This window comes from Phaseolus vulgaris, chromosome 3, assembly GCF_000499845.2.
Source record: "Phaseolus vulgaris cultivar G19833 chromosome 3, P. vulgaris v2.0, whole genome shotgun sequence".
Taxonomy (NCBI): Eukaryota; Viridiplantae; Streptophyta; class Magnoliopsida; order Fabales; family Fabaceae; genus Phaseolus; species Phaseolus vulgaris.
Genome location: NC_023757.2, coordinates 48920008 through 48939462, shown reverse-complemented (window position 1 = coordinate 48939462; position 19455 = coordinate 48920008). Strand labels below are relative to the sequence as shown.

Below are 19455 nucleotides of genomic sequence, written 5' to 3'. Positions count from 1 at the left end.
TTATTTAAAGAATGAATAAATATATGATAATGATTATAATAACTGTAAGAATTGTGAAAAGGTATTTAAAAGTTTAGTATAATTTTAGAATTAAATATTTATTTTTTTATAGATATTGAAAAAAATTATTTATATAATATATTTATCAGAAAATATTAAAATATATAATAAATAATAAATATGTTTTCTTTTATCCATTACAAAATTTTCATTAATTATACTTAAGAACTATGAAGTTCGGACACTCCTCTTAAATGACAGGTCTGTATATATCAGACACACGTATCAGACACCGACACTCGTAAGATACTCGTAGGATACGTAGTATCGGTAAACTGTCCAATTTAAAAAATATTTGTTAGATCTCTGACAATTCTAACATGGTTCTAACCCAATTTTAAAAAGAAGAAATACATTAATTTTCTAAAAAATCAAATTTATTATATAAAATTTTATTATAATTATAAAAATAAGGAACAAATTTTTTGAATCAATCATGAAAAATATTTTTTTATTAAAAAAAACTAAAACATATTTATGTAAATAAATTTTTATTAATAATTTATATAATTTATAATTATATGATATATAAATTTATATCCCCTATCCTATATTTTAAAAATGATAATATGTATATTATGTTCGTGTTGCATAGGTAAAATATAACTTAATAATGGACTGGTAGGTTTGTATGCATTAAAAAATTCCCACTAAATTAGAAATATAAAATAATTAATACAATTAAAAATAATAAAGTGTTTTTATAATTCTTTAGTAAATGTAATGAATTCATTGCAATTAAAGACAAATTAGTTGTACACATAAATTTATCAACTTTCATCTAAGTAAGAGGGAATCAAAATCCTAAATCCTCATCATTCCAAATCATCCCTGCCTCCAAGTACCCACCAACAATAAAGAATCCAATTCAAAGAGAGGGTTAAATATTAGAACACGAAAGTAAATTTGAGTGAAAGCGTGATGGCGCAACCGTGATGATGTGGCAGTTGTTGCACTACTCACGCCGCGTGTCGTCAGAGCTGCCACCTTGAAGTTCTGGAACCGACAACAAGCGCCACCTCCAGGTTGCTTCTGGTGGAGGGTTTACACTTTGAGCACCACACACATCACAAAGCAACCATTCGTTATGTAACCCAGAAACAATAACATTAATACAACAAATACACGAAGACACGTATCCTTTATAGAATGAAGAATCCAAAAATATAAATCTATATATTATATAATTTATAATTATATAAATTAATTATATAAATTAATAATAAAAATTAATGTATATAAATGTGTTTAAGTTTTTTAGAAAAAAATATTTTTTATAATTAATTCAAAATATTTGTTCTTTATTTTTAATCATTAAATTCATATAATAAATTTTAATTTTTAAAAAATTAATGTGTTTCTCCTTTCAAAAATTATATTAAAATTATTAAATTTAACAAATATTTTTTTAATTGATTGTCTTTCAGTATTCAACATAAACACACAAATGTCCCAACCTCATAACTAGCAACACACAATTGCAATTGCAAATCTTGCACCATTATCAAAACTCGCAAACCTAATTACTTTCCATTTAATAAATGGACGATTTTAATTTCAGTTTAATAAAAAGGATCACATTGTTTTTTTTTTAATATTAAGAAACTTGATTAAATTTTTTTACTAAAAGACCAAACTAATTAAAACAGTAAATAAAAAATCAAGAAATTAAGTCAGTGATTTGAAACTTAACTTCTTATCTTTTTCAATTAATTATTCTCTATATAATTTTAATAGAAGAAACTATACTCATCAATCCGTGAAGTTACTAAATAATACTATTTTTAAAATTTTAAAAGCATAATCACTTTCCTTTTATTAAAGTAACAGTCACTTATTTTGTTTTATTTCAGAATATCTAACTAAAACTTAAATGTTATAAAAATGAAAAATTTAAATTTTAAAAATAAAAATTGAAAAGAATTATAAACAAAAAATTTAAAAACACAATTTTTATAAATAAATAAAATAAAGAGGATGGATATTAGTTTATCAAAATCATAATATGTGAATATTGTTTATAAAAGATATAGATGGGAATCTATTTAAATTTATAAAAGAATTTGAAAATCAGTTTATTAAAGGTATACATAATAAATTTATATTTTAAAATTAAAAATGTAAATGTTATTTACCAATTCTCTTTTTAACATATAATTATTTCTAACTTACACTTCGATATTTCTGAAAGAAATTATCAATAACTAAAAATAAAATATATATCATTATAAAATATTTATTATAAATCTAAATATTTTAATCATATAAAATAAACATTTATTTTGTCCATTGGTTCTGACCCCTTGGCTCAATCTGATAGCTCATATTAAATAATAAATTTTGTTTTCTAACAAATTCAACATTACTACAAGCAGAACTTCCAGTATTTAATTACAAAACTTGTTTTATTCGGCAGCAGAATATCATGCATACTTATTTCTCACATAAAATTTCTTCTACTGTTGAAACCGAAATCTTAATATGCCATACACAACAATAAATTAATTACTAAAGCAATGAATAAGCCTTGTACACGAGAACCGACCCAATTTTTTAGATAGCAGTCAAGTTGATGGAAATAAGGGCATCCAGCAGGCCACCACCCAACAAAACAGAATTAAACCTGCAAGAAACTCGCATACTTTGCACCTAAGAAAAGCCGCTGGATGCAGAGTAGTGCATTCTTAGTAACTTCAGCATTTTCATGGTTCATAAGTTTCATAACCCGTTCCTTGGCTTTGAGGTCTGTCACAATTATCCGTCCAGCAGGATGGTGCTGGATAAACTGTGAAATGTCATAACAAGCAACTGCCAGAGTCCTTGGATCACTGGAAGTGTCCAAAATTGTAATTAGGACCCTTGGGATCTGCAACAGATGAAGTTAGTATTAATAAATAATAGATTACACTAACATCGTCTTTCCTTTCTAGCATTATCAAATGGCACTTCATATAGCATAATCACCCGATTTCGCTATAAAAATGTTTTTCCTTATCAATATGGATTGCAACGAAAAATTGTTTTATAGTACGCATGTCTCATTTGATGGGATCCACAAGCACCCTCAAAGGAAGAAAACATTTTAAATTTCATTTACCATATTTCGGTACAGTATAATGTATATTGACTTTGAGATGAATATCATATCTATCTACTTTACAAACACCATCATCTAACACGACGAAATCAAGTAACAATACCGCAACACAGAACCAATAAATTCTTTCGCACATCAGTTAAAAAGTTACTTGATTTTATAAAAGGAAAGATTTTGGACCACGGAATAAGTTTCAGCCGCAATGCCTTTAGGACTCACCATAATAATAATTATACAGAAATAAATTAACTAAACACATTTCATCTCTTTAGGCCATAACTTAATGACAGTAGAAAGAAAGTAGAGATCCAGTCAGCTGCGATCATCTATAATGTATTACACGCCAATCAAAAGTTAATAGATTTGAAGATATATGATTTGATGTCTCCAACCATTTGAAGATGAAGACGTGATGGAGTTTGCCTCAACCTTGATAAAGATTAGATGATTTTATTGTTGGAGTCTTATTGAGTTGTAATTCTTAGGTTTAGGGTTTGTTTGAGTGAGTGTGAAATTGTTTTCAGGAGTTTTTACATGATTTCACTTGGTTTAAATGAAAGTAAACAAATTTCAAATGATTAAAATCTGTTATAATATATTGAAATGTTCATAGCTTGGTAGAAAACACAAGCTTAAACATTTCAATTGATTAAAACAAGTTTTTAAAGACCAATTTCACACTGTATCAACAGATTGAAATGCGAATCAATCTATTAAATTTAAACCCACTAAAGAAATCAATTCAAGTGATTGCAATCGATTGAAACTCACTTTAACTAATTGAAAATTCTTTTAGAAACTCAATTTGCAATGTTTCAATCAATTGAAAAAGATTTTCAACCTGTAGAAAATATCAATTCAGCATAATTGATTTCTAACTTTTCTCTTCTAATAGAAAACTCAATAGTTTTTTATACACCATTTTTTTATACATTAGAATTCTATTTTTAATTGACTGAAAAACTTTCCTTGAGTTCTCATTCTGAAAAATCCTTCTAAAGATCAAGATTCAAGCGTTGCAACTCATTCTTGTTGAGAATCACCTAGCATTGCTTCTAGGGGGAGTTATTCTTTGAACTTAATTGTCAAGGTGATTCAATCCAAATTGTTTTCTTTGTTGTTGGTTGTTCTTGACTATGACTATCAAAAGAGTTTTCTTGAGATAGGATTTCACAAGGTGTAAGAGATCTGGTAGGGTTCAAGATATTGTATTGTATTTCTTGATTTTCTTGTCTAAAAACTTGATATTAATAGATTAGCTTAATTGAGGTGATTAAGCAACTAGATGTAACTCTCTTGTAAGGGTGAACCAATATAATTCTTGATGTTATTCTCTTTTCCTTATCTCTTATAACTCATATGAATATATTCATATTGCATGGTTATGGAATAAAGAACATTGAAAATAGTATTTATTGATTCAAAGTTAATAATTCATTCATTTGTAAAAAAATTCTAAATTCTTTGAAAGTTTAATTCACCCCCTCTTGAACTCATCCTTTTTTTTCTAACATAAGCGTCATAGCAGACACTAATTATCAATTGAAAAATCATATCATGTTGCAAAACATCATCCATTTTGATACTCTCACAATTACTATAAGAAACAAAACATAAATAGCTTGCACAATTATGTAATGCTAAGACTCAGACTCATTCGTGTGAGGGCATATTCTATCACGGAACACAACATCAAGTAATTCCATACTGTCTTGAAAAGAAAAGTATAAGAAGTGTATCACGGACACTAATACATACACCAAAAAAGGATACTGTAATACTTATAATCTTCAAGATGTAGGACAAAGTAATATATATATATATATATATATATATTGAACATCATTATTAATTATTTAAATTGACAATTAAAATTTATATATCCAAAATCATCTATAAAAGAAGTTAATCAAATATAAACCCTTGTTATTTTCCTCAGCCTAAATTTTCAAGTTTTCTTAAATAAGAATTGAATTAAAGCATAAAGGAAGAAATGTACATATACCTGGAAATCATTTTCTTCAAAGTTGGTTATATTTTCTCGCCAGAATATGGGATCTTTGTGCATGGGAGACCAATCTAGATGGCCAAGGAGAACTTCTTGCTTGTACATATCAAAAGAACTTAGTTTCTTAATATTATCCTTAAGCCCTTCTTCCAGAGAATTCAGTGCCTCCAACAAGTCCTATACAAACTTTTCTAATCAATAGAAATGTTGGGCTAGCAATACAAAATCAGGTATTTCAAAAGGAAATGTGGTAATAGAGGTTAAAAATAGCTATCCATTTTTGAGTTTGTAATTTAAGATAAAGTGATAAAGCTCCAGTAATACACACACACACATATAGTCCAATCATAGAGAGGTGCCAATTCAACCAAATGTAGGAGAGAATGGAAAAGGCACTTTAGAATAGTGAAAAAACGGATGTCCAGAATGTGTATTAAAGTTAGCAACGTGATCGGTGTATCATACATAAGGGTTCACGTACACTTGTGCATTAATGATTACAATGCAAACAGAAAACAGAGAGAATAAGTTACTAATGGCCAACATGCACGAGAGTCACTGACGTGAACCCAGGAAGCAATGCATCACAGATTAATCAAATTTCATCAACAATATTGTAATATCATCACAACTCATCTATTGAGTAACAATAAATATTTGAGAGGAAGCATCATATCATTCTGGTAAGTAAATTCAGCATTAACCGTCATTCTGACTTTCCTTTTCTATTAAATGCATGACATCAAATGCTAAGTGCCATTAAAAGTGTGATGCATCATAGAAAACAGAAAGTGTATCTAACTATTTAGTACAGAGGCCCTGTATAACAACGTAAGACAAGAAATAATATATAATAATGAAAAGGCCATGTTATATAAAAAACTATGATTAGGATGACAAAAAAACTAAAATATTAGTTCTGACTGCAAATACTTCAATAATGGCAAGATGCAAAAATGGGGCAACCTAATGCACAAGACTCCCCGGTGCACTAGATGGGGTTTGGGGAGGGTAGGCATAGGTGCATAACACCTAATCCTGCAAGAAGACACTGTTTCCAGGAATTGAACCTCTGATTGCAAGGTCACAAGACAGCAAATTTACTGGTAAGGCTCAAAATAGCAAGAGGTATTGCACACAAGTTCAACAGGACATTAACGTATTGTAGGTCCTAATTATCTGACCTCATCACTCCATGCTTGTGCTTTTAAACTCTGGACAACTTGTGGCAGCTGAAGATCAACCATCTGAGCACCCAATGTCCCTTTTGACATCAAGTTCTTAAGAGTCAAGACAATAACTCTAACCACCTTGTAAAACAAGTATGCCAACATTAGACTGATATGCCAGAGAAAGTTATAAACAATTAAATATCTACTTGCTACTATTACAGACAGAGATATAACAGAAAGTTAACACAACTAAGCAAACAACTATAAAAGAACAATAAGTCAATAACTACTAATGATATTGTAAGAAATAGAGAAATATGAACAACAATTTGTTTATAAGAGAAAAATGAGATGCACATAAATTCAACAAGTAAGCAATACCTTTTCTTTTGTAGAACTCTTAACAACATCAATAAGTCGAGGAAGGGTCCTTGAAGTAGCCAAATATTCAATTGCTGGCTCATAATAGGATAAGAGCCATATACAGAGACATGTTTCATAAAGAAGCTGTTACAGAGGAATTTGTCAATTAATTTCCCTTTGTTCCCTATAAAAGAAACCCAAGAAATCTAAAAAAATTCATCAATAACATTTCATTATTTTTACTGGTAATTCAATTTAGAAGCCAACGTATCTAGAATCAGATATCACTCTTTCAATGTAGATAAAAAAAGTATTATTTGGTAAGAAGCACCAAGCATAAGTTATCCATCTCTTACTAAATGCAATAGAGACTCTTCGATTTCTAGCAAGTATTTACAGACATAGCTAGATATACTATGCTTACCACCCAAGCACCTATCCTATTGGAATAGTCCAACTAAAGACAAATCCAATTACTCAATTTTCAGATTCTCAGAGGTAGAGTCCAACAAACTTACCTGAATGGACTGCTGTGTGGATGCTGGTGAAATCAATGGCACAAGTAACTTGACCCCGTCTGCCTGAACAAAGGAAGACCTAACCACAGGTTCCTTAAGCAGTGTTGATAGGCAATTGATAGCAGTTGGGACTCCACGAGTAGGATGAAAAGGTTTCTTCAACTACAAATATAATAAATCAATTATAGATGGGAGTAAGAAAGCATGCATATTAGATAGAAATGGATCCATAACATCTTTAGAATATTTCATAAACTTTCTATTGATCTGAGTTCATATATTTATGCATCTAGTTTTTAATGGATTCTGTGGTACAAACTATAACTTAGTGTTCAAGTTCAGAAAATAATGCCACTCTTGCAAGTCTAACTAAATTTTCATAAACGTCAAGTGATTCTGGCAGCTTCCTCCCTAAGTTGAAAGATTAGTTGCATTGCCAACATATTCGTAAATTACTCTTATCCGGTGAACATAGAGAGATACAAACAATTTTCAGTATCACATACCTGTTCACATAGCCATTTTACCAATCCTATCAAAACATCATCAATAGTGGTAAATGGCTTCTTTCCATCTGATGCATCTCCATTAGACACAACACCATTCTGATTTTTTGGCCTGACACTATATTCAGAAAAGGGTGAAATTTTTCAATAACTCGTAAGGTATGAAATGGAATCTGATATTTAATTCAAGTCTGAGAATTTTTTAATTAAAATGTGAAAAGATCTCGAGTTTGTATTACCTAACAATTAAAGCAAGGATCTTACAACTTTTCTCTTGTATGAACCAATTTCCTTTCCAGAGCAATCTGCAAGATGAATAATATTGTTTTTCTTTTTAATTTTTGTATATCATAAATTTGAAGTACAAAGAAAATGGTCAAAATCCACAAGAATCATGACATTATATAAATGACAAGTGTACATAACTTTTAATCTTCTGTAAAAGAAATGACAAAAAAATGTAATTCAAAGCGACGGACTTTCAGTTTTTGTGTTCATAAGAAAGGTATAATACTAGACTACAAATGACCATATAAAGCACAATCTTCCACAAGCACGTATTTTACATACACACATATACTATCATCAATGATTAGACTCCCTGCAAAGAAAACTCTTAAAACCGTTTGGCTGAGGCTTAAATAAGTTTTAGGTCTATATATATGACTAGTATTTGTTTTCAAGTACCCAATAAAAAAATTAAAATCGGGTACCTAATAATTTATAAAATTTTGATTTAAATCCCCAGAAAAAAATGTAATTATATTTTGTCCCTACAATTACATTGATAATTTTAACTGATCCCTAAAATATTTGTTTACTTCTATTTGATCTTTCAACTTACTTCTTTTATCATAACAACCGATATGTTTTCCATCATATGATGATGTATGCTGTCAATAAAGGAATTTAATCCATATAGCCCCCTCAATGGGATACGTATTTCAACTTAACAAGACATGTATTATATAGAACTGGTAGGAATCGGAATGGACATAAACCAAAGTGTTTAACTTGTTAAGTACCCAATTTGAAAAACAAATTACTGGGTATTCAATACAAAAACCAGTCATATGTGTGTGTCTAGTCTCACCTCCAAAACAAATAAATCTAATAATTATGAAAAAGAACATATTTGAGTAAATACTTAACTTAGGAAAGGCTCGTAAGTATCTTCATCTGCAAGGGTACTGTCATGAAAAAGTCTTCCTCTCTTAGGGTTTGCTGCAAAAGATTATAATTTCAAGGTTATGCCACTGTTAACAAACAAAAGAGAAAAAAATGGACCAATTTCAACAATTTACCTGCAAGCATTTCATCTATCAGTGCCAAAACATACTCTACAGTATCTTCCTTGAAAATATCACGCAGAACACGAACAAACACGCGAACATAAGAGGGACCATCCTGCCACACAAAGATCGAACTTGCACTTTCAATTCCAATGGACAACAAACTTGGGAATCACAAATTAAATCTACTTCAAATCAAAATTGCAATCAAATTAAGTTTAAAAACTCAGCACAACAATTAACAAACTAGGATTTACTATATTACTTTCCTAAAAAAATAATTTAAAATAAAAAATTACATCATCGAGCAACTGTGCTCTGTGACTCTCTGATCGGTGATCATAGCGCCTTAAGAGCTGAAGGCTCGTGCTAGAGATGAGCTTCGTGGACATGTAGGTCTCCCATGGAATGTCCCTACTCAGAACCTTCAAGAAAACACGACACAATGTCATTGTGAAGAAATTCAATCCACATCGACAATCAACACATTAAAATGCACGAGAACTAAATCCAAACGGAATCGAGCACAATCGGTTTCAGATCGAGGAACGAAGAAACGAATAGAGAGGAAACGGAGGAAACGGATCCGAAAGTACCTGTTCGGTGGTTAATTCGGCCTGGTCCATGGCAGTGGGGAACCCTAGAACTCGCTCTTGAATTTTGAACTGCTAATGCAAAAGCGAAATCGAGTGAAATGAATGCAAGTGACGGAGACATAAGTGAAATTGCAATGGAAAGAAAGTAAGAAAGTGATGAATCAGATGAGGATTATTTTACCTCGCAATTTGGAGGTTTTTGGATTTGTAGCAGAGAGACAGAAGTGAGAAGGAGAAGGGAAATAGATCAGTTTTGGCATCACATATTGCTAAGCATCTCTCGCCACGACCATGCTACAATCATGTTCATCCTGGGCCACGTGGCTGCCAATGAAGTTAAATTCTTTATTACCGATACCCATGTGCTTACGATAACAAAAAGTAAATAATTAATTAGTATAAAAGAATTTATTAAATTTATAAAAAATATGTTTACAAAATAAATAAATAATTCTTATAAAATAATTAACTTTCTTCTAAAAATTCTTCATCCAAACAAGAAGGTTAGTGTTTGAAAACCCTTATAGATTTGGAGCCTTTCAAATAACACAATAGAGTATATTATTTAAAGTTACTAATGTCAAATCTAGACATAACAAATCAAATACATATCTATTATGAGTCGGTATAAATCTAGATACAAACTATGATGGATTAAGTTAAAATTGTCTAAATTTAATATAGTTTTTTTTAATTTGATATACAAGTTCAACACTATATGACTATGAACTTTTTGCTGAAATTGTTTTTTCGTATTTTGGTTTAGTATATTTATTTTCTTATCAAAATAATTGTTGTATTAATACTTTTATTGAGATGTTTATTCTAGTACAATAAATAAAAGATAGTCATATTATTATATAAAAAAATTTAAAAACTATATTATGAAAATTATGGAATTCGTTATTAATATGAAAAAATGTTTTTATATTATAAGATAATTCATCTACCATTTTATACAAATTTACAGTGAGTGTGCCTATATATTTATTGATTTAGTTGTGTGAACTTGAAAACAGTACAAAAGTCTTCTACCATTCTTAAAATATATAGTTCAGTTTCATACAAATAGTATACATAAAAAAATAATACAAATAACTAAAAACATCAAGTGACCATTAGAGCTAGAAGATGAACATATATTCATCTAATTCTAAGTAAGTGTTCTTCAAGAATGAAATGTGAAACTCATTTTTATTTGGATGTGGTTCTTGTGTTTCTTTGTGATTTTTGTTTTGGCCTGAGTCATTTTTATGATAATTGAAACATATTGTTTCATTTGTTTTACATTTTAATATTATAATCCATTGATCAAGTCAATGTATCCATATATTGTGAATTGACAAAAAAATTTATAGGAAAAATAGGTATGGTGTCTTTATGTGAACCTTAAAGGGTTCAAAGTATCTTGTGGGGAAGAGAAACTCCATGGATGATCATCAGTAACTTGTGGAAGAAGGTTTGTTGTTTTTCATATAGTGAGGTTAGACATAAAGATAATTTTCCATTTAGGTTTGGATTTAAATGCAATTCATTGTGTAAAAGGAAATGCATTTCACTTTGTGAGTTCATAGCATTTTGAATTCAAGATAGACCAAGAAAGTTTGGTTTTGAAAGGTCAAATATTGTCTCAACAATTTGTGAATGGTTTATATTCAACAAATGAAGCACAAATAGTCTTTTATTAAGATAATCAAATCAATATTTGAAAGGACTTCTGTAAAGAGTAAATAGAAACTTAAAATCCTGTGCATAGCAAGGGTGGCTAACTAGTTACTTACATTACAAAGGTGAACAATCATCACAAAAATACTGAGGAACCATCTTTCTGAATTAAAGCTTCCAAGGGAAAAAATTCCAGAAAAGAAGAATATGAGCAAAACACAAAAATTACAATTTTTTTCACTGGTATTACTTGCACTGTTTTAATATTTTCAACTGCTGCAAGATGTTTTGTAACAGATATAGAATATAAAGGACAACATTTATCAGGAAATGGCAACAACAACAACTGCATATGTCATCCCTCCCCACTGCACCCCCTAAAAGAAATAAAAAACTTTTTAGCAACCTCAGACTAACAGGAGCCTTTTTTTCATTTCCTTATTTAGTCCGGTGTAATGTGAAAATTATATACTTTTGGAACCTTTGCATCCTATTTAATTTAAATGACAAAGCTGATATATCGGTTGATGTAGAGAAAAGAAAATTGTATCATATTTCTCAATTTGGCTAAAGTGAGTCCATCCTTTAGAGAGAAAAGCAAAAAGTCTCCCTCATTGATGAGAATAGCCGTTGATATGATATGCTTGTGCATACTAAATCATGATTTTGTGCAAATTTAACTCCTTAATCTTCTCATCAACAATTGAGATTCCTTACTTTTCTCACGAAGATGAACTGCTCACTCTGAAGGAGTCTAATACCATTTTTCAATATGGAAAACTTCCAGTCATTCGGATATGGTCAAGGGTCCTTTTAAGCCCATACTTGAGCACTGCCTGGTTACCCTCTCTGAATCCATCTCCATAAGCTGATGAACTATCTGACTCAATCTGGTGTTTGAAATATTCACCAAGTTTCTTTTCAAAATCAGAACGTTTACCCTTCTTAGATGATGAAGAGGACGAAGGTGACGAAGAGGATGAGGAAGAAGAAGATGATGATGATGATGCACCTTCATTCCCAGTGCTGGAATAGATCTCCGATTCTACCCACATATGAGCCAAGACTTGGCAAATTCCTTCTTCAACTTCTGGCTTCAGATTGCCATAGCCTGCCATAACCCCACAATCTGTCCAACTTAACACTATGAAATGAAATTACAAATTTTCCACATTGATCACAAGAAGGATGAGGGTACCTTTAAGTCTAAGCCACGCATGCATCATTTCGTGAGCCAGGATTGATCCAGTCAATAGCCTATGAACATAAAATTCGTTAATTGTATACAGTGAAATCCAAATGCAAACACTTTAGTTCATGAAAATAGTTGGTGTCAGAAGGATACCTGGGAAGACCATACAAAACAAGTATGGCTGTCACTTCACATCGGCGGATCAGTCTAAAAGGCTCGGTTATCATATCTATGAGCTGGTATCCTGCTCCTATCCTTGGCCTCCTTAAAATCTGGAATTACAAAAAAAGAAATTTAAACCACTGCTTGATCAACAGAGACAGTTTATTGAGAATTAAAATCATCAATGAAGACTGAAATTCAGAAGAGATCTCTACAGTAGGAATAGTTTGCTCTTCAGACAAGCAAAGTCCTCTAGTTTCAGGTAAGTGGTGATGACCCTACACTCAAAAGCAATGCAAAATCAGGGCAATAGAAGGGGTATGATGTAAAGAAGAGAAAATGGAAGGAAAATTTCATGAATGAATGTTCAAAACGTTAACATTTACATTCTTCTCTCCTTCCATGGCTTCGTTCAGTGCTTGTCTCTCAACCAAAAGCATAGGAATTTGCTGCTCTATCTTCATATGTAAACCTTCATAAAATTCTTGTATTTCAACATAGAGAGGTTGGCATTCATGAGTATCCATGATAGATGAGTCAAGACATTCCAGACACAGCTTTCGGCCATCATCAAGCAACAGATATTTGGCATCCACTGACTGCACTGATTGGAAAATTTCATATCAGATATGAAAAGGAAAAAGACAGAGAGAGAAAGGAATGAGAAATGGGATGCATCAACAAATGATGACATGTTCTGGGAGCTGTTATAACTGACCTCCATTCTTTGACAGCTACAACAACGAGGAGTACCATCTCGCTCATGCGATGGACAATATTTTTGTAGCCAGAAAGGATGTGCTCTATACTCAATGAGGCCAGCTGAGTTTGGTGGGATCTGCAATGAACAAAAATTGATCATTCAATTGTACTGTATATTTATAACTAGAATAATTGAAAAAAACAAAATAACATCCAATTTTAGATTCAGAAAAGGAGGGAAAGGATAACATGTTCACCCTTTCACTTATACCTTCGCCAACTTTACATTTATATTAATTCACTCAAACTCCTTTTGATTGAAGGCGTAGGGGTATAATATAATTTCATTAATGAAATAGTAGTAAAATTTCTTCAACCAACTTTTCAGGGAATTCCATGTACAAGTTGTCCACCTATTAATGGTAGATTGTAGTAAATGAAAAAATGTTTGATCTAGACTAGCAAACAAAATGGTTTCACTTGCTTTCTCTTGAAATCTTAATGTATTGTTTCAAGGTGTCTCTAGTCTCTCCAATATATTGGTTGACTGAGTATATGTCATAGCTCAAGAACAGGCTTATTTTAGCAATACAACATATTTTATATAAACTTCAACATGCACAGATAGAAAGTCTTAGATCACAGAAATTTTGAACAGTGTGTAAAAATGACATTACCTTATTGTAGCTGATCCATAATTTCTTGCAAATATAAGCAAATTATTACAATTAAGAAGTAATCAAACATTCAAACTTATATCTGAGTCATCAAGGGCACGCATGGCACAATATACGCAAAATATTCTCAAGTACTATTCTGATTTCTGGACTATAGTATTTTTTAAAACAACTCAATATCAGTAGTCGTCCAACAAAACATATGTAGTGAACTTTGTATGCGTATCAAATTTCATTGAAACCATTAACCAAAGACTAATTGACTAAAAATCTGTAAGAAAAAGGTTACTGCTATTACTTACAAAGTTATTGCAAACATCACATCTTGGATGATGCAACTCCTTATAGCAGGATTTATGATAACGGCGATTTCCAGACATGGAAAACTGTAAATGAATAAGGATGTAAACATTATTTACAGTCATATACATATTAATGAAAATAAAGCTAAAGATCTTCATTCATGAATTCCAGAAGAGAGTTTACATGTGTCCAAATTGAGTTTCATGAAGCATATAACAATGGACACAAGACTCTAACCTCATAATCAGTGATTGGAAGTTTGCAAGCATGACAACAAAAACATTCAGGATGCCAATAACCTCCCATGCAACTCAAAAATCTTCCACTGCCAATCTCGGCATTGCAGCCAGCACAGGTTCTGCAAGCACATTTTGCAACAAATAGGTTTAGCCTCTGTTTCTATAAGATTCAATAATTTATGAAAAAGAAACTTTATAGATGACTCCTATCTTGATCCATGTTTTTTTCACTAAGTTGAATATTTCAATTTTCTTAGAGCGCGCACATAAAAAATCCCAAGAAGGCAAGATATTTATTATATTCACAAGTGCTCGCAAGTTACCATAAATATGACACTAACTGACCTCATTATCAAATGCTATAAAGGGCTGTCCTTGCATCATTTTCATTTAATGGAAATGAAGACAAAAAATCAACAATCTTCTAGTCTACATGTCAACATTTCTTATATTAACTAAGAACAATTCAGAAATTCTTCATATTGAAGTTTGGAACATTATCTGTTTGGAAAGACTTTTTTCACTGCCAGTATTCCATTAAAGCAATTTTACTAATGAGGACAATCATTTGTCCCCCTTTATTTACCACAATCAGTGAAGTTCGGCAATTTCCATAAATGGTATTTGAAAGATAAAAGATGTCTTCTTTTCCACAGTACCTGTATACAGGAGGGAATAAGTGTGCAAAAGGTTGAAATAAAGAATCAGTGTCAGATCGAGGAGGAGAACTAATGCTCAAACTTTCTTGAATTGCCTTGGCAAGTTGTTCATCTTCCTCAAGTTGAAATTCATCAAGATTTTTGTCTTCATCCTGTTGAATTTGAGCATGATGGTCATCTTCATCTTGCTGAACTTCACCAACACATTTGTCTTCCTCATCATCAAGTGGACACAGTTCATCATCTTCAGATTCAGAGTCATCCTCTGGTTTTGAGAGGCAAAAACATGGCATTTTTAAATACTTGATTGAGCAGGGGAAAAAATGGGAATCCATTTTTTTTAATGAACTCTTTAATGGGAATCCATTTCCAAACACAAGTTTACCAAATGAAGTTTCAGAATTTCTTTAATGGACTCTAACCATATGAAAAATATGTTCAGTACTTTTTAACCAAGCATATGAATCAACAAATCCTAATAATTATGGTATAGACTAGAATTACACTTTAACGGAGAGACTTGATAACTGACACCAAGAAACTTAGATAACTATACAAGAACTTAATAAATCGATATGCATTATGTTTAGAATATACATTTTAGGTAACCATGCATACTGAATTCCTAATTTTAATAAGAAGTTACATAAAACAGCACAAGCATAAATCTCACCAATAACTTTTTTCCCTTTCGGATCTGCCTCTGAAAGAGAGAGTGCTATTGCCCGATCAATTTCTTCTTTCTCAATTTCCGTCAAATCATCCTGCTCTCAGTTTAGACTATTACAATTCATAACTTCAGACCAAATCCGAAAGGAACTAGTGCTATGTTAGGTTCAAGCAACTATCGTGCTAGAAAATGACATGATAAGTTGAAAGAATGGTCAATTTTTTACAAGAAGCAGAAAGTGTGTTACCCTTGAGTTATCATGATTCTCTGAATATCCGTCATCTCCATATTTCCCATGATATCTTCCTCCTGAATATTTACGGTTGGATCCCTTGAGCAATTTTTTAAACCAACCCATGCAATATTATTTTCTCCAAGTTGGTAAAAAACCTCTTCTGAAATAAGCCCCACGAGTAGACAAGCAATATATTACAAATTACACGAAGGGAATTCCACAGCTTAATTAAACATTTCAAGAAACTGCAAGAGCTCAAGTTCAATTCAATCTTTCAAATGTAGCATGATCATCTCTCTAGAACTAAAAAAAAAATTAAAAGATCATACGCAAATAAATGTTCCAGAAAGACATGTGATCCCAAAACTTTTACAATCCAGTGCTATTTGAGGTATTACATTTGCAATGGCAAAGCAGGTATCATGAAGAGCAGATAGATCATGGAATATAAAATCCATATCACCTCTTATTGAGGGAATCACGTGTAACCCAGTTTCTCAGGTCCTAAACAGTTTGACATTTACCAAGGAAAATGATAAAAGAAAAAAAAAGGGTGAAGAGAGAGAATTAGCATAACTTGTAAAAAAACTTGCTATATGTCTAATTCGCAAGGAAGAATGGCTGTAATGTTCTTCTGAAGACATTTTGAAGTGCAAGAAAAATTCTATCCAATCAGCATGATATTTGTATCAATGATCAAATAATTTTACAGTTTCTGCAATTAGCATAATCAATCAACCAACTCTTCAAACAAGGTAATAAGAAAAGCATTGAATTTCATATCAAACGTACGAATTAGCTCAAATATCTTCAGTTCTGCAGCATCGAATTTGCTCTTTCTTCTTTGTCTTTTTCCCTTAAAGCAACGCCCTATGGGGCTTGATAATGAATAGACTCAAATAGAATTGCTTCAAGAGAAATTCAAATAATTCCACATGCATAAAAGAAAAAACTTCCACCAACCCCACCATCTATGTTGTTGATTATAGATTGAAAACACCGCAAGCACAAAGGCCCCAAGATAGACAAAATTAATATTCCCGAGAAGACAGGGAAAAAAGAGGAAAAGAAAGTGAATTTATGACAGAAGACAAAGAAGAAAACGTACCTTAAAGAGATTATGAATCAGCAGAGACAAAGGAATCAGATGAATCCCAGTTGAAGTACACTTTCTGAATTCTTATTCCCATTTAGACACAGTCAACCACACAGAAATAGCTATTTCTCTCTCTTTCTCTTTGTCACAGTGTGTGTGATCCTGGGAATAGCTTTTTGAGTGCAAAGAGTGAAAAGGGGAGTGCTTGGATGACACGCAAATACAGGAAGGGCAAAAGGGGTGAGTGTATTTTTATCTTAAAGGAACACAGGAAAAGACGGATTGGAAGGTAGATATGGAGAATCAGAAGAAGCAGTTGAGTTTCATATTCAATGTCACTGTTTACTCTTCCATGTGGGGTCCTCTACCATTTTTTTCTGCCACATTCCACCAAAACATGAAGTATATACAACTTTTCGGTGGCTTCTTTCACATGCGAGACCCCGGAGGGTGAAAGATTCAGTTTTTGTTTTATCCTGTTGCTCCATGAGTTACTGCCAATTTCAGTGTTTATGCCTTGTGACATGAAGTGTGCTTGATTTCTTACTTTAACCAAGTAGCAGGTAGAGTTAATTGTTTAAATTTAAGTTTAATTAGATTAACACTCGATAATATACCATATTAGATTAATCAATTCGATGAATAATTAAATGCAATAAATGTTTAATTAAATACAATAAATGAAGTCTTTATGTGTCATGCGTCATCGTTACGCGTCCTTATACGCGTATCGTCACCCGTTCTTATACACGTCATCATCATCCGTCTTTATATGTGTATCGTTACGCGTTCTTATAAACATTATTGTCACACATTCTTATATGTGTTATTGTTACATTTTCTTGATATGTGTCACATATTTTCGTCATACATTTATGTTAAGTTTTATATAATTCATCTAATTTGATGAAAAATATATTTATGAAGATTTTATATAAGTATAAATATTGATAATACTTATGTTGTGTTTTGATTGAGAAGAGAATTTGTAGGAAAACAAGGAGTCAATTTGTGAGGATTAGATAGAGCATGTGATGTTGTTTGGATTGAGGAATGATAGTGTGGATTTGTGATGATGGTTTATTGAAATTTGTGAGTAATGTAATGGACGAAAGTGATTTTATAAATTATTTTAAAGATGTAAAATATAAGTTTACAAATTTATCATTGTTATTAAAAAATATTTGAATAATGAATTATGATATTTTTTTAGATTTGAATTAATTAAATTTTTCTAATATATAATATCCATAATTACTTGTATTTTTTAATAAAAAAGATTAAAAAATATAATAGAAAATGTTTTTGCTTTATATTGAAATAAATTTATTAAATATATTAAAAATTATAAAAATAATATTTATTATTACATATATTTATTGTTTTATATAATTATATGTGTGTTGTTGATATAATTATTTTATTTTATTATTTTCATTATTTAAAATTGTATGTTATTATTAATAGTATAATTAAATATTTTTGAAATTGTGAAATAAATTTATGTAATATTTAAATTTTTTATTCTTTCTCAATTATTTCACTCCTTCTATATCTATAAAATTCACTTTTCTTTTTCTTTGAAACTTCAACTACACAATATTTTTCTTTATGCAGGTTTTTTCACACAATGTATTGCATCATCGAAAATATAAAATTAATTTTATTGGATTAAATTATTTTAAGACACATATTTCATCAAATTCTCAAAATATTTTCTCTCTTGAACAATAAATTTGTAATTATAATAATTTTTTAATTATTTATAATTATCATTTAATATATTATTTTATTTTTTATTTTTTATTAATTATTTAATTAATATTTGACAGGTATAAGTATTAATATATATATATAATATTATGTTACTTTATATATTTCGTACTTTATCTAAGTATTACCATATTAATTGTTTAAATTTTAGTTTAATTTATTTAACACTAGATAATATACCATATTACATCAATCAATGAATTGACATAATATACAAATTTTAATTAAATACGAAAAATAAACACGTTATTTGTTATGCGTTCTCATTATACGTCACACATCTTTGTTATGTGTTACACGTTCTCGTTATGCGTCACGCGTTCTCGTTATGTATTATGAGTCCTTGTCACGCATTCTTATTACATGTCACACATATTTATCATGTGTCACACGTCTTCGTCACGCATCACGCATCTTCGTCTACATTACACTTCCTTGCTACAAATCTTTATTGTATATTACATGTTACA

At 30.7% G+C, this 19455-nt stretch overlaps 2 protein-coding genes across 5 annotated transcripts; both read right to left on the bottom strand.

Moving 5' to 3' along the window:
* Window positions 1-2386: 2386 nt before the first annotated feature.
* LOC137808366 (V-type proton ATPase subunit H) lies at window positions 2387-10105 on the bottom strand. Its single transcript, XM_068609441.1, has 12 exons — window positions 9794-10105; window positions 9613-9681; window positions 9316-9441; window positions 9029-9131; window positions 8878-8948; window positions 7964-8031; window positions 7725-7842; window positions 7219-7380; window positions 6719-6844; window positions 6350-6475; window positions 5163-5342; window positions 2387-2926 (listed from the first exon to the last, which is right to left on the bottom strand). Exons 2-12 carry the CDS (start codon window positions 9640-9642, stop codon window positions 2678-2680), a joined length of 1359 nt encoding a protein of 452 aa, XP_068465542.1. The 5' UTR covers window positions 9643-9681; window positions 9794-10105; the 3' UTR covers window positions 2387-2677.
* A 1380-nt stretch (window positions 10106-11485) lies between these two features.
* On the bottom strand, window positions 11486-17695 carry LOC137808365 (protein DA1-related 1-like). Of its 4 annotated transcripts, none has more exons than XM_068609438.1 (13): window positions 17225-17479; window positions 16909-17087; window positions 16129-16276; window positions 15885-15975; window positions 15212-15476; window positions 14551-14671; window positions 14313-14396; window positions 13350-13469; window positions 13018-13230; window positions 12847-12909; window positions 12623-12741; window positions 12476-12534; window positions 11486-12388 (listed from the first exon to the last, which is right to left on the bottom strand). In XM_068609438.1, the coding sequence occupies exons 3-13, from the start codon at window positions 16237-16239 to the stop codon at window positions 12045-12047; spliced, it is 1590 nt and encodes a 529-aa protein (XP_068465539.1). In that variant the 5' UTR covers window positions 16240-16276; window positions 16909-17087; window positions 17225-17479; the 3' UTR covers window positions 11486-12044. The 4 variants fall into 4 exon arrangements, with proteins under 4 accessions (XP_068465539.1, XP_068465540.1, XP_068465541.1 ...); XM_068609439.1 differs by having other exon boundaries at window positions 16909-16994; XM_068609440.1 differs by having other exon boundaries at window positions 16909-16986; window positions 17225-17436.
* Between the last annotated feature and the right edge of the window lie 1760 nt (window positions 17696-19455).

Coding starts and splice junctions, on each gene's coding strand:
- LOC137808366 (XM_068609441.1), bottom strand. CDS start 9,642: ATGGACCAGGCCGAATTAACCACCGAACAG. Junction 8,949..9,028: donor GATAGATGAAATGCTTGCAG/GTAAATTGTTGA, acceptor AATCTTTTGCAG/CAAACCCTAAGAGAGGAAGA. Junction 8,032..8,877: donor ATACTTACGAGCCTTTCCTA/AGTTAAGTATTT, acceptor TATTCATCTTGC/AGATTGCTCTGGAAAGGAAA.
- LOC137808365 (XM_068609437.1), bottom strand. CDS start 16,239: ATGGGTTGGTTTAAAAAATTGCTCAAGGGATCCAACCGTAAATATTCA. Junction 15,976..16,128: donor AGAATCATGATAACTCAAGG/GTAACACACTTT, acceptor AACTGAGAGCAG/GATGATTTGACGGAAATTGA. Junction 14,672..15,211: donor TTATTCCCTCCTGTATACAG/GTACTGTGGAAA, acceptor ATGTGCTTGCAG/AACCTGTGCTGGCTGCAATG.